At 31.9% G+C, this 13,886-nt stretch overlaps 1 protein-coding gene across 3 annotated transcripts in view; it reads right to left on the bottom strand.

Annotated features, from left to right (window-relative positions):
• Positions 1-763: 763 nt before the first annotated feature.
• The window catches only part of LOC126893415 (adenosylhomocysteinase-like 1), a 110,082-nt gene continuing 96,959 nt past the window's right edge, over positions 764-13,886 (bottom strand). For 2 of the 3 annotated variants that reach the window (XM_050663564.1, XM_050663566.1), the window contains exons 11-12: positions 11,366-11,486; positions 764-3,321 (exon numbers count right to left, since the gene is read on the bottom strand). In XM_050663564.1, coding sequence (XP_050519521.1) covers positions 3,315-3,321; positions 11,366-11,486 — 128 coding nt within the window. In that variant the 3' untranslated portion in view covers positions 764-3,314. Of the gene's footprint in view, positions 3,322-11,361; positions 11,487-13,886 lie in introns of those variants that run through there. The other variant, XM_050663565.1, reaches the window with a different exon arrangement.

The raw sequence follows: 13,886 nt of genomic DNA, 5'->3' as shown, positions 1-13,886 counted from the left end.
CGTTTTTAAGTCAAATAATGTCCAAAGTCTGCCAGTTTAAAACATTTTCCATGCAGTAAGATGTTATCCGATTTGAGGTCAAGATGTACTAATGATCTGCTGTGCAGATGGTGCAAAGCTTTGCACATATCCAGTAAAGAGTCCCATAATGCATACTCTGGTATACCATGTTTATTTACATAACCTGTAAGGCTCATTTGACAAGCCTCTAATACCATATATACTTCAGCCAACTGATGTCGCGCCATAAAAAATTTAAAACAGTTTAGGTTGATCCCCACTTTCTCATTGTTACTAATTTCATCGTATTTTAATTTGGTAGATATTATTTTTCCTACATGCTTTTATACTTTTAAATTTAAAATTCTTTTACAGTCTTTAAGTCAAATAATGTCCAAAGTCTGCCAGTTTAAAACATTTTCCATGCAGCAAGATGTTATCCGATTTGACGTCAAGATATACTAATGATTTGCTGTGCAGATGGTGCAAAGTTTTGCAAATATCCAGTAAAGAGTCCCATAATGCATACTCTGGTATACCATGTTTATTTACATAATCTGTAAGCCTCATTTGACAAGTCTCTAATACCATATATACTTCAGCCAACTGATGTCGCGTCATAAAAAATTTAAAACAGTTTAGGTTGATCCCCACTTTCTCATTGTTACTAATTTCATCGTATTTTAATTTGGTAGATATTGTTTTTCCTACACGGTTTTATAGCTTTAAATTTAAAATTCTTTTACAGTTTTTAAGTCAAATAATGTCCAAAGTCTGCCAGTTTAAAACATTTTCCATGCAGCAAGATGTTATCCGATTTGACGTCAAGATATACTAATGATTTGCTGTGCAGATGGTGCAAAGCTTTGCACATATCCAGTAAAGAGTCCCATAATGCATACTCTGGTATACCATGTTTATTTACATAATCTGTAAGGCTCATTTGAAAAGCCTCTAATACCATATCTACTTCCGCAAACTGTTCTCAGGCCACGAAAAATTTAACACAGTTGGGGTGGATCCCCACATTCTCATTGTTGCTAATTTTATCGTATTTTATTTTGGTAGATATTGTTTTTCCTAAATTCTTTTATAGTTTTAAATTTAAAATTCTTTTACAGTTTTTGAGTCAAAGTTTTTATGTCCAAAGTCCTCCAGTTTAAAACATTTTCCATGCAGCAAGATGTTATCCGATTTGACGTCAAGATGTACTAACGGCTCGCTGTGCAGATGGTGCAAAGCTTTGCACATATCCAGTAAAGAGGCCAATAATCCATACTCTGGTATACCATGTTTATTTACATAATGTGTAAGGCTTATTTGACAAGCCTCTAATACCATATATACTTCCGCAAACTGTTCTCGCGCCTTGAAAAATTTAACACCGTTGGGGTCGATCCCCACTTTCTCATTGTTACTAATTTCATCGTATTTTATTTTGGTAGATAGTGTTTTTCCTAAATTCTTTTACAGTTTTAAATTCTTTTTCCGTTTTTAAGTCAAATAATGTCCAAAGTCTGCCAGTTTAAAACATTTTCCATGCAGTAAGATGTTATCCGATTTGAGGTCAAGATGTACTAATGATTTGCTGTGCAGATGGTGCAAAGCTTTGCACATATCCAGTAAAGAGTCCCATAATGCATACTCTGGTATACCGTGTTTATTTACATAATCTGTAAGGCTCATTTGACAAGCCTCTAATACCATATCTACTTCCGCAAACTGTTTTCGCGCCATGAAAAATTTGACACAGTTGGGGCTGATCCCCACTTTCTCATTGTTACTAATTTCATCGTATTTTATTTTGACAGATATTGTTTTTCCTAAATTCTTTTATAGTTTTAAATTTAAAATTCTTTTACAGTTTTTGAGTCAAAGTTTTTATGTCCAAAGTCCGCCAGTTTAAAACATTTTCCATGCAGCAAGATGTTATCCGATTTGACGTCAAGATGTACTAATGACTTGCTGTGCAGATGGTGCAAAGCGTTGCACATATCCAGTAAAGAGGCCCATAATGCATACTCTGGTATACCATGTTTATTTACAAAATCTGTAAGGCTCATTTGACAAGCCTCTAATACCATATATACTTCCGCAAACTGTTCTCACGCCATGAAAAATTTAAATGATCCCCACTTTCTCATTGTTACTAATTTCATCGTATTTTATTTTGGTAGATATTGTTTTTCCTAAATTCTTTTACAGTTTTAAATTTTTTTCCGTTTTTAAGTCAAATAATGTCCAAAGTCGGCCAGTTTAAAACATTTTCCATGCAGCAAGATGTTATCCCATTTCACGTCTCGATGTACTAATGATTTGCTGTACAGATGGTGCAAAGGTTTGCACATATCCAGTAAAGAGGCACATAATGCATACTCCGGTATAAAATGTTTATTTATAAAATCTGTAAGGCTCATTTGACAAGCCTCTAATACCATATATACTTCCGCAAACTGTTCTCGCGCCATGAAAAATTTAAAACAGTTGGGGTGGATCCCCACTTTCTCATTGTTGCTAATTTCACGGTGTATTAGATTGGTAGGTAATAAGTTGTTAAATACTTTTATCGCATATTTTGTATTAGTAAATTTATTTCTAGCCTTGCAGACAATTCCAAAGTTGCCTTCCCCAAAGTAGGGGAAGGCAATTTGTAAATTTGTTCAACGTTGGTTATATTGAGTTAGGCATCGTACTGTATATCCAAGTAGAAAAATTAAGTACAGATAGAAAATTGGCATTGAAATATACATTAAAATCACATGAATCCAACAAAAGAAGATTTGATGCTCATCAAAAAGACCTACAACTCAATGTTGGAGACCAAGTATACGTGGAAAATGGTAATAAATTAAACAGGGCAAAGGTAAATGAATTGCGAACTGGACCATACCTAATTAAAAGAAGTGGTCAAATTCCATCTAAGAATTGGACACTGGACACAGAAAAGAAGAGTCAAACCGAAGTGTGGTTTGTTTATGATCTATGACCTATTTCGTTCTGGCTATTTAAGTTTACTGATTATACTTCATTATTTAGCTCTAATATATATTATAGTATAGCTCCCCGTTCGTGACAAGTTTCATTGTTCCCTACATATCCATCAAGCCGCTTTTGAGAAATACTTACATACAATTTCAAACCAAAGTACAAAATAATTACAAAAATGTCAATTTTCAACTGTTCAATTCCCGAAATATAGCGTTGAAACGTGGAAAGATTAAAATATACTACAGCTTTCTGCTTCTAAAAAACTGGAGTGATGTTTCATCGGATCTACTATTCAAACCAGCAACAACATACAACAATAGATCGTGTTAATACCTAAAACAATAAAAATCAATTTTAGTACAGGTTTATACATATACAGTGTGTTCAATTTTCACATGCGATAAATAATCTTATATTTTTCGCTGTATTATTTCGATAATTTTCACCCTCAATTTTAAACTATTGCATATAATCCACATAATCCCTCTCTTAAATCTCCCTTGAACCATCAATCTACATATAATACAGTCCACACCACTCTGAAAATATATTAATAATTTCACACATGTACTATATTTTGACCCCCCTGTAAACTGCTTTGTTTACAGAATTAGAAAAAAATGTAAAATACAAAAGTTATTCGATTTTTAAATTTTGATTTTGTGACATATATATCGTACTAGTGACGTCATCCATTTGGGCGTGATGACGTAATCGACTATCTTTTTAAATGGGAATAGGGGTCGAGTGCTAGCTCATTTGAAAGATTATTCAATTCCCTATTCAGTAATACAAACATTAACATGATTAATTATACAGGGTGTCCAAAAAAATTATTTTTAATTAAATTAATTGACACAAAAAGAAGAACGTATGTAATTTATTTAATTCAAAATACATTCTACTGCTGTCAGAAAACAGAAATAAATGTTTATTCAACAAATAAACATCACTTTTCACTTAAATTCAATGTTCAAGCTGCCACCCATCTTCCTCTTGGCAGTTTGAACATTGAATTTAAGCAAAAATTAATGTTTATTTTTGCAATAAACTTTTATTTCTGTTTTCTAACAGCAGTAAAATGTATTTTAAATTAAATTAATTACATACATTCTTCTTTTTGTCAATTAATTTAATTCAAAAATTTTTTTTTGGACACCCTGTGTAAATAATTATCTTAATATTTATATTACTGAATAGAGAATTGAATTACCTTTCAAATGAGCTAGCACAAGACCCCTATTCTCATTTAAAAAATAGTCGATTACGTCATCACGCCCAGATGGTTGACGTCACTAGTATGTTATATATGTCAAAAATCATATTTTAAAATCTAATAACTTTTGTATTTTACATTTTTTTTCTAATTCTGTAAATAAAGTAGTTTCAGGGGGTCAAAATATAGTGAATAACCCTGTACACAGTGTATTCGCCAATAGCAACATATGGTGTAGAAACGTGGATCATGACAGAAAAGACAATAAACCTTATTAATACTTTTGAAAGAAAGATATTAAGGAGGATACTGGGACCCATTTGTGACAATGGTATATGGAGAATAAGGTTCAACCACGAGCTATACCAATATTACAGAGAACCATTTATAGCAAATTATGCAAATATACAAAGATTGCGCTGGGCAGGTCACCTTATAAGAATGGATAACGAAAGAATACCTAGCAGAACACTTAGCGAAACTATGGTGGGACATCGGCCAGTAGAAAGACCAAGAAAGAGGTGGATAGACGAAGTGAGAACAGATGCTAAAGAGCTATTGAGGATGAACAACTGGAGGAGAGCAGCCAGGGAGAGAGATACTTGGAGGTGGATGCTAGGGGAAGCCAGGGCCCGACTTGGATTGTAGCGCCATAGGAGAGACACAGTGTATTCAAATAATGTTGGCAACCTGCTATATCTTGGTAGCTACAATCCGGCAATCGTTTTCAAAAAGTCTTTAAAATAAAAATTATCAATGACTTAACACTTAACCTATACACGTTTACAAATTGGCTTTGAATGGTACCACCAATTTCACAGTTGACTTACTAGGCCTCGATCTTGTAGGCACTAGCCATATTTTGAGTGAAATTGTGAGATGTGAGGGGTATTGTTGTATCCTCAGATAACTACTTAGTCACACCATGAAAATATGGGAGAGAGTAATTGATAGACGGATACGTAAAGAAACCGAAATATCCGATAATCAATTTGGCTTTATGCAGAGCAGATCAACAACAAATGCAATTTTAATTATAAGGTATGTAGTTGATGGAAAAATATAGGAATAAAGAAACAACCGCTCATATGATATTCATTGCTCTTGAGAAAGCATATGATAGAGTTCCACGAGAGATTTTGTGGTGGACATTCAAGAAGAAGTTCCCGGTAAATATGTAAAGATTGTGAGAGATATGTGTCAGGGAGTAACAACTGGTGTTAGGGCAGGTGTGGGAAAGACTAATAAATTTTATGTGAAAGTAGCATTGCACCAAGGCTCGGTACTTTTAGCGATTATTTATTCTTTATTAGTTTTGGACCAGATAACAGCGAAACTACATGGTAAAATTTCCTGGTGCTTGATGAATGCTGATGATGCTAGTAGAAAATAGTGAAAGCAACTTAAAACAAAAACTGAAATAGTGGAGACAAGCTCTTGAGGAAAAAGGTCTAAAACTTAGTAGGAAAAAACAAAGTATTTGGAATGTTCATTAAATGCAGTAACTACTAATAAAATGAAATGATTATGAACAATAATAGTTTTAAGTACCTAGGATCGGTATTACCTATGAAGTCCCAATGACGCTGAAGAGAAAATTCTATAAAACAGCCATAAGGCTGGCTATAATGTACAGATCTGAATAATGGGCAGTTAAAGAGAAAGAGAAACAACCAATGCATGTGGCGGAAATAAGAATGTTTAGATGGATAAATGGAATAACAAAAAAGGATCAAATTAAAAATAAGTATATTAGGAGAAGTCTGGGAGGTGGCTCCAATTGATGCCAAAATGAGAGTGCATAGGTTAAGGTGGTTTGGTCATTTATTTATTTATTTATTTATTTATAAAAATCCAAACAGGTCCTAAAACCTTTTTACATGGACAGTTATAATCATAAACTTTATATAACAAATATAACTAATATATACAGTCATTAGCACAACTATTGATAGGCAGATATAGAAGACTTTAACACAAAAACAGCTATCTATTATCTATTAATTTATCTATTATAGCTAATATATAGCTAATTTATCTATTATCCATCTACTAGTTTAAAGTGCTCTTGCACTATACGTCTATAGCAACCAACTGGCATTGTAAAATCAATGTTTTTTACTAAATTTATATTGTTCGCTAGTTTCAACATGGCCTCTAGAGGAGAGCAAACAGATGTTCTTATTTTTCCAAACAACAACTGATATCTCGTTGCTTTTCGAGGAACATTAAATGGTATCCGCATTCGTAAATCAATTGTACCTGAAATATTATTAATTATTTTATATAAAATCATTGCCATTACAAATTTGCGCCTACTAGTCAAAGACAAAACTTCAAATTCTTCCCTTAGCATGGTTGATCTTATGGTTCCATAATCAGGCCATCGATGATGTTTTTTGAAATACAAATAACGAAGAAACTTATTCTGAACTTTTTCTAGTGCCTCTAAATGTACTTGAGGTTGTTGTCCCCAAATAATGGAACCAAATTCTAATATTGGTCTAACTAAAGTATTATATAATATTTTTATACCCTTAATACTAGTAAAATCGCAAGTTTGTCGACATATAAAACCCAGCATACGGTTCGCTCGTTTTGCAGCTTTACCAATATGTGTAGCAAATGACAGTTGATTATTATAAATCAAACCCAAATCCTTGACCTCACTGGTCCTTTTTAAAACATTCAGTCCTATTAAATAATCAAATACTATTGGTTCTCTTTTACGGGTAATAGACATAACGTAGCACTTATTTATATTGAATTTGATCTTATTATTGTCACCCCATAATAAAATGTTCTCAATATCCCTTTGAATCATTACGCAATCCCTAACAGTTTGAATTATTTTGAATAACTTAAAATCATCTGCAAATAATAAGTAATCTGAATACTGGATGACGTTTGCTAAATCATTTATAAACATTAAGAACAAAAGTGGTCCAAGATTAGACCCTTGTGGTACTCCCGAGTTAGCCTTAAATTTACCAGATGTATTTCCATTGTGTTTTACAACAAAACTCCTATTCTGCAAATAACTTTTAAATAACTTTATTAGATTATCAGATAAGCCAAAATTACATAACTTTCTTAAAAGAACATCGTGTTTTACTTTATCAAAGGCTTTTTCGAAATCCGTATACACTACATCCAATTGCAATTGTTTTTCTAACGCATTGTTTGCAGACTCGGTGAATGAAATAAAACTTGTGTTTATCGAGCGACCCGACATAAAACCATGTTGATGATCATTAATACTATTTTTGACGTGATTATATACATGAGCATGCAATATTTGTTCGAAAATTTTTGATGGAGCACACATAATAGCGACTCCTCTATAATTTTCAATATCTCTTTTGTTACCCGCCTTAAATATTGGAGTAATTGAAGATAGTTTCCATTTTTCTGGAAATTTTGAATAAGTTATTATTAGATTAAAAATATGTAATAATGGTAACTTTAACCACTCTTGGCATGCCTTTAAAATATACGGGGGGATGCCATCTATACCGGCAGCTTTCTTTGGTTTCAGCTTTTTGACTGCATTATCATAATCTACGCTTGTTATTGATGGTAAATTCAAAACATTGTTATTACTAATAATATTTGTAAAATTAGTGTTATAGCTGGAAATGTCGGTAGAATAAACAGATTCAAAATATTTCGCAAACTCATCAGCAGTATCACTCTGATTTATTTCTTTACCCCCAAAATAAAATATTTCTGTTTGATTAGACTTAGAATTCTTATTATTAATGAAATTCCAGAAATTGTTAAACTCATTTTCTATATTTTCCTCAATTTGCCGTATATATTTCCTGTGCTCTATGTTAATTAATGATTTCAGTTTTTTTCTGGTCTCTATAAATTGATTGTTAAAATAAATTGAAACATGTCTTAACTTTCTAAAATTATTTTTTTGTTTGAGCAACTTTTTGATATCAGGCGTAAACCATTTCGGAAAATTAGAATAATTCTTGTAAATATTATATTGTGGTACAGATCCTTCAAATATATTAAGTACTTTTGAGTAAAAGATATCTAGAGCTTTATCTACCTCTATTTCCTCTGTTACAGCTTCCCACGTCATATTTCTCATCAAATCACACATCAAATCAAAATTTGCTTTTTTAAAATTAAATCTATTACCAACTAACTTATCTGTTTGTCTAAAACTTGATACTGTAAATGAAAGTTGAATTTCCAGAGATGGATGTACCTAATCTTCCTTTACTAACGGTAACTGCTCTTGACATACCTTACAACTATTTATATTATCTGCAGATGCTACTACTTGATCTAAAGTTTTGCCCTGCCAGTTTTTTTCATTGTTATAAAGCAAAAATGAATTAAAATTTAAAAACTCAATCATACTTTTAAACTTAACACTTCCATTAGTAAAATCTAGATTTTCGGTTCCTTTAATTTCTGCAATATTGAAGTCGCCAAAAATAAACGTGTTATTAATATCAGTAATATGTGTTTGTAACAATTCGAAGCAATTCGCATAGTCATGTAATTTACAATCTGGTGGAATATACACTCCAATTAATTTTATACTTACTTTGTTATTAATTTTTAAATCCGCAACCAAAATTTCAAAAGATGAACAATGTTGTGTTACTTTTAAAATCTTATGCTCCTTTTTTATTACCATTAATACTCCTCCTCCCTTAGTTTTGCCAGAAATCTCCTGGTTTCTGTCAGATCTCAATAAGTTAAATACATTTATATCAATTAGTTCTCCATCAACCATATCCTCCCGAAGCCATGTTTCTACAGCTACTACTACATCATAATTACCTTCCAAGCAATTTTTATAGAATTCCGCAGTTTTCGTGTTCAGTCCCCTACAATTCTGAAAGTTTATGTGAATCCCTGTCATGAATTGAGTTGTCCCCTGATATCAAATCCTAATCATATTATATTTATTATTTAATATATATTTTTTTACACCTATTTTATTTCTACTATACCGTAGTAAGTTCTTTTCATAAATTTTTGACAAACCAAATAACTTAAAACAATAATTGAAATAATTTAAAACATCCAGTTTTTCTATAAGTAACTCATTAACAACATCAATATTTTTAACCTCTTATACACTACAAACCAAAATCAACGAATTTAAGTTCCAAATTAATATATCTAAATTACTATCAACAAAAACTTATCAGTCACTAATATACACATTACAGAAACTTTGAGTATAAAGTAGCCCACACACGTTAATTGTCAAGATCCGATTCGCAAGTAATCACTTTAATTTCATCATTCTTCTTTATAAATACTCTACCATCGTAACTCCATGCCTCAGTCTTCCCGAACTAACTCCTTGCCTTCTTCAATAATGAATACCTATGTTTCATTAGATCTTCATTCACAAATATTTTTGTTTCTCATAATTGTCTTCTAGCACTTAGAATTTCCTTTTTCTTCAAATAAGAACTAAAGTCTACCACCACTGTTCTCGATTTATTAGTTTGCAAGTTTAATTTACCTTGTCTGTATAAATTAGAAATTTCGCTGGAATTGCATTTTATTTTCAATGTGTTGTTTATAATATTTATGACAACGGACATCAAATTTTCATTATTAGTTTCATTAATGCCATCAAAACGCAGGGTCCTTTTCTTTTGAAGTGCCTCTATGTCATCAATTGTTTTTGCTATGTTGCTAATTTCTGTTGTGTGTGTTTCTATGTTTGTTTTCATATTTAATATTTGTTGTGATACATCATTAAGTGTGTCATGTTCAATGTAGAGACGTAAATCACCCAATAAGAATTGCTATCCCTGTAAGGAGTAGGAGAGAAGAATAAAAAATACCTAGGGAAAACGCTTAAGTCAGGTTTACATGTCGGTAAAGGGGATTGAATGTTGATACAGTGTGTCTGCGTAACTTGGAACCATATGGGAAACTTTTTTAATATCAATTTTACGAAAAAAAGTTATTCTTCATAAAGTGTTCTGCATAGTCTAAAACCTAAGATGTAATCATCAGATATCAAATTTTATTAATAATATACGAGGTATGTCCAAAAATATGAATTTCGCTCAAGAGTAAAGTGCCTTTATATTTCACAATATCAAAAATTGTTATTAAGAAAAGATGTTTGTAATTAAAAATTATGTTATAATAGGCATTTACACTCTTCCAATTGAAAAAAAAATTGAAAATTTTCCTCAAATTACGGATACTTAACATCATTTTATTTAAGATAACTCCGTTATTATTAATTTTGCGAAAAAAAGTCTTTATAAAAATGTCTGAATAGTCAAAAAACTAAAATGCAATCATAAGATATCAATTTATTTCAATTTTATACAAGGTATGTCAAAAATTATGAATTTCGCTCAAGAATAAAATACCTTTATAGTTCACAATATTTCAACTAGAAGGATGCAATTGCATATTTAAACATAGTGTTTAATTCTAAACAACTTTTTATAATAACAAATTTCAATATTGTGAAAAATAAAGGTACTTCATATTTTTGAAATTCATATTTTTTGACATACCTCGTATAAAATTGACATTTAATATCTTATAATTTTATCTTAGTTGTCAGACTATGCAAAACGTTTCATAAAGAATCATTTTTTTTTTCGTAAAATTAATAATAACGTAGCTATCATAAATAAAAATGATGCTTCGTGTCCGTGATTTGAGGAAAATTTTCAAAAAAATTTTTTAATTAGAAGAGTGTAAATGCAGATTATAACATAATTTTCAATTACAAACAACTTTTCTCAACGACAATTTTCGATATTGTGAAATATAAAGGCACTTTACTCTTGTGCGAAATTCATATTTTTTGACATACCTCGTATACTGTTGATACAATTTGATATCTGATGATTGCGTCTTAGGTTTCAGACTATGCAGAGCACTTTATAAAGAATACCTTTTTTCGTAAAACTGATATTAAAAAAGTTTCCCATATGGTTCCAAGTTACGCAGACACGCTGTATAACTCAAAATAAAAACTTATGGAGAAATTATTTTGGGGAATTATTATCCTTGTCTGCGCCCAATACTTGTCTGAGTAACTTGACTACGTGTATGGTCGTAGCCACGCTCGTCAATTTTTTTTAAACGGCAGCATAACACAATGAGCTATATGCAGGACGGGGGAGAAAAAAAGTAACTTACCGATAGTAATTAGGCTTGAAAGGCCCTGCTTTGTTCAACCCCATATACTTGGCTTGTTCGTCAGTTAATTCTGTCAAATGAGCATCAAATGTAGGCAGATGCAGACTGGCAACATATTCATCTAAACAAAAATGAACAAAATCACTGGAGACTACCAAAGAAAACAAAACAGAAGTTTTGAGTAAGGTTTCATGCATTTTTTCTGTGAACTCTTTAGTCTTTCTGGGTTTTCAGCAAGTTTTATCTTACACATTTCTCCAAAAAATTAACGCGCAACCTTAAAAATGGGTCACTTCTGATGTCTCGGACTTTGTAAATCTGTTGTCCGATTTAAGTGATTTTTTTAATATGTTATAACCTTATTCTTTAACAATATCTCTAATAATAATGTTGCTAGACAGGTAAATTGTCATTGTATACCGGGTGTACCAACCAAACTGTGCTTTTTTTTCGAAGTTTGCAACACCCTGTGGAATATTCTAGCAGTTATAAAATACTGAAATTAAAACCAAACTATAGCCTCAGGTTTTCTTAACATTTTGTTTTTTGATTCATTCGCTTATGATGAATAATAAAAACGTTACATACTTTAATAACTAGCCATGTTTTTCATCAATATATCCCCATTTTCTGCTTAGTTTAATAAACAAGCCTAAAGTAGGCTATGAGAAATTAACAAATTTGATAAACATCAAAAGGTGTCTGGTTTGTTGTGAAAATTATCAGATTTATTATTTTTAAAGTTTCAATTAAGGTACTAGTACACTTTAGAAGACCAAAAATAATCATTTTTTTCAAGAATTTTTTTCGCAGAACCCTTATTAGAAATGAACATAAAACTTTTTACATATTAATATATAACTCTTAGAGAGTACAAAAAATATATTATATTTTTTCATTTATGCACGTACACTAATATTGCAGAGGGCGCAAAAGTAGATGCCTCGAAAAATGATGGTGGACAGTAGTTAATCTCAGGAATGGGATATCTGAAACAAAAAAATCGTACTGCATTTGAAAAAGGAAGGTTTCTTACGTGACAATTTACCACAATTTCACAAAAAAATAAAAAATAAATGTTTTTTAACCATGGAAAACTGAAGAAAAACGGGTGATTTTTTCACAAAATTTTTTCAAATTTCCGTAAAATCTTTTCTTTGCGGAATTTTTCACTAACGGTGGTAAATTGTCACGTAAGAAACCTTCCTTTTTCAAATGCCGTACGATTTTTTTGTTTCAGAGATCCCAATCCTGAGATTAACTGTCCGCCATCGGAACTACTTTTTTTCGAGGCCTCGACTTTGGCGCCCTCTACAATATTAGTGTACGTGCATAAATGAAAAATGATATATTTTTTGTATTCTGCAAAAGTTAGATATTAGTATGTCAAAAGTTTTATGCTCATTTCTGATAAATGTTCTGAGAAAAAAAATCTTGAAAAAATGCTTATTTTTGGTCTTCTAAAGTGTACTAGTACCTTAAGCCCGTAATTTTTTTTGTTGTTTGGTGGAAATGGAACGCGCTACAAGAAATTTGACTCGTGATGAGTGATCAAGCAGTGACCTTACATGTCGAAGGACTTAGCTACCATGCTATCGGTCCGAGGTTGGGAGTTTCACATGCATCAATTTCCCGTATTGTTCAACGCTTTAGAGAAATGGACGACTACAGAAGAAGTCCCGAACAAGGTAGACCTAGGATTCATAATCATACATCTCCAAGTGGAGCAAAGGGCACCTTGCGGTGTTTCAAGTAGCATGAGGTATGATGGTGAGGTTGCTAGTCCCACGCATCATCTGTTGAGTTCCGTCCAATTTTGTTTACTAGTTTTTTTCCATTCTCTTCTGTTTGCTATCTTTTTTGCAATATTCCATGTTAAATTATTTTCTTTGAGTTATTTCTCTATTGTTCTTTTCCACGTATAAGATGGTCTACCCTTTCAGGGTAGACCTAGGGTTACTACGGTGTAAAAGACCGTTTTATTAGATTATGCACGGTTATGTGCGGTTCGTAATACCCAACCCAGCATTGATACCGCGAGGAGACGTCTTGTAGAACATGACTTGCATATTCGAAGACCAGCTACAGGCCCAACTACAAACCACCGCAGACATAGATTGCAATTTGCCAGAGCACAAGTAAACTGTAATAATGACGACTGGGAAAACGTTCTGTTTACAGATGAATCCAGATTTTGCCTCCATAGTTCCGATCGACGTTTAAGAGTAATCCGATGAGAAAATGAGCCTTACGCCCTGTGCAACATACGTAGAACGACTTTATTTAATGGAGGGGCTATAATGGTTCTTTAAACAGTTAAAGGTACATAACCGATATTTTCATAAAGTCATAAAGAAGTCATAAAATTGTCTGGCCGAAAAATTGAAGCGAACCATTAAACTTACTTTTTTGTGGTGTTTTCAAATATGTAAACAGATTTTTAAAATTTGAATATACAGGGTGTTGTTTTAAGGTCACAAATACTTTATAATTTTTTGTCAATCCGGACCTGGATTTTTCT

This window comes from Diabrotica virgifera, chromosome 10 (assembly GCF_917563875.1).
Source record: "Diabrotica virgifera virgifera chromosome 10, PGI_DIABVI_V3a".
In the NCBI taxonomy this organism is placed as follows: domain Eukaryota; kingdom Metazoa; phylum Arthropoda; class Insecta; order Coleoptera; family Chrysomelidae; genus Diabrotica; species Diabrotica virgifera.
Note: the sequence above shows the minus strand (reverse complement) of the source record. Positions and strands in the feature narration are given on the sequence as shown.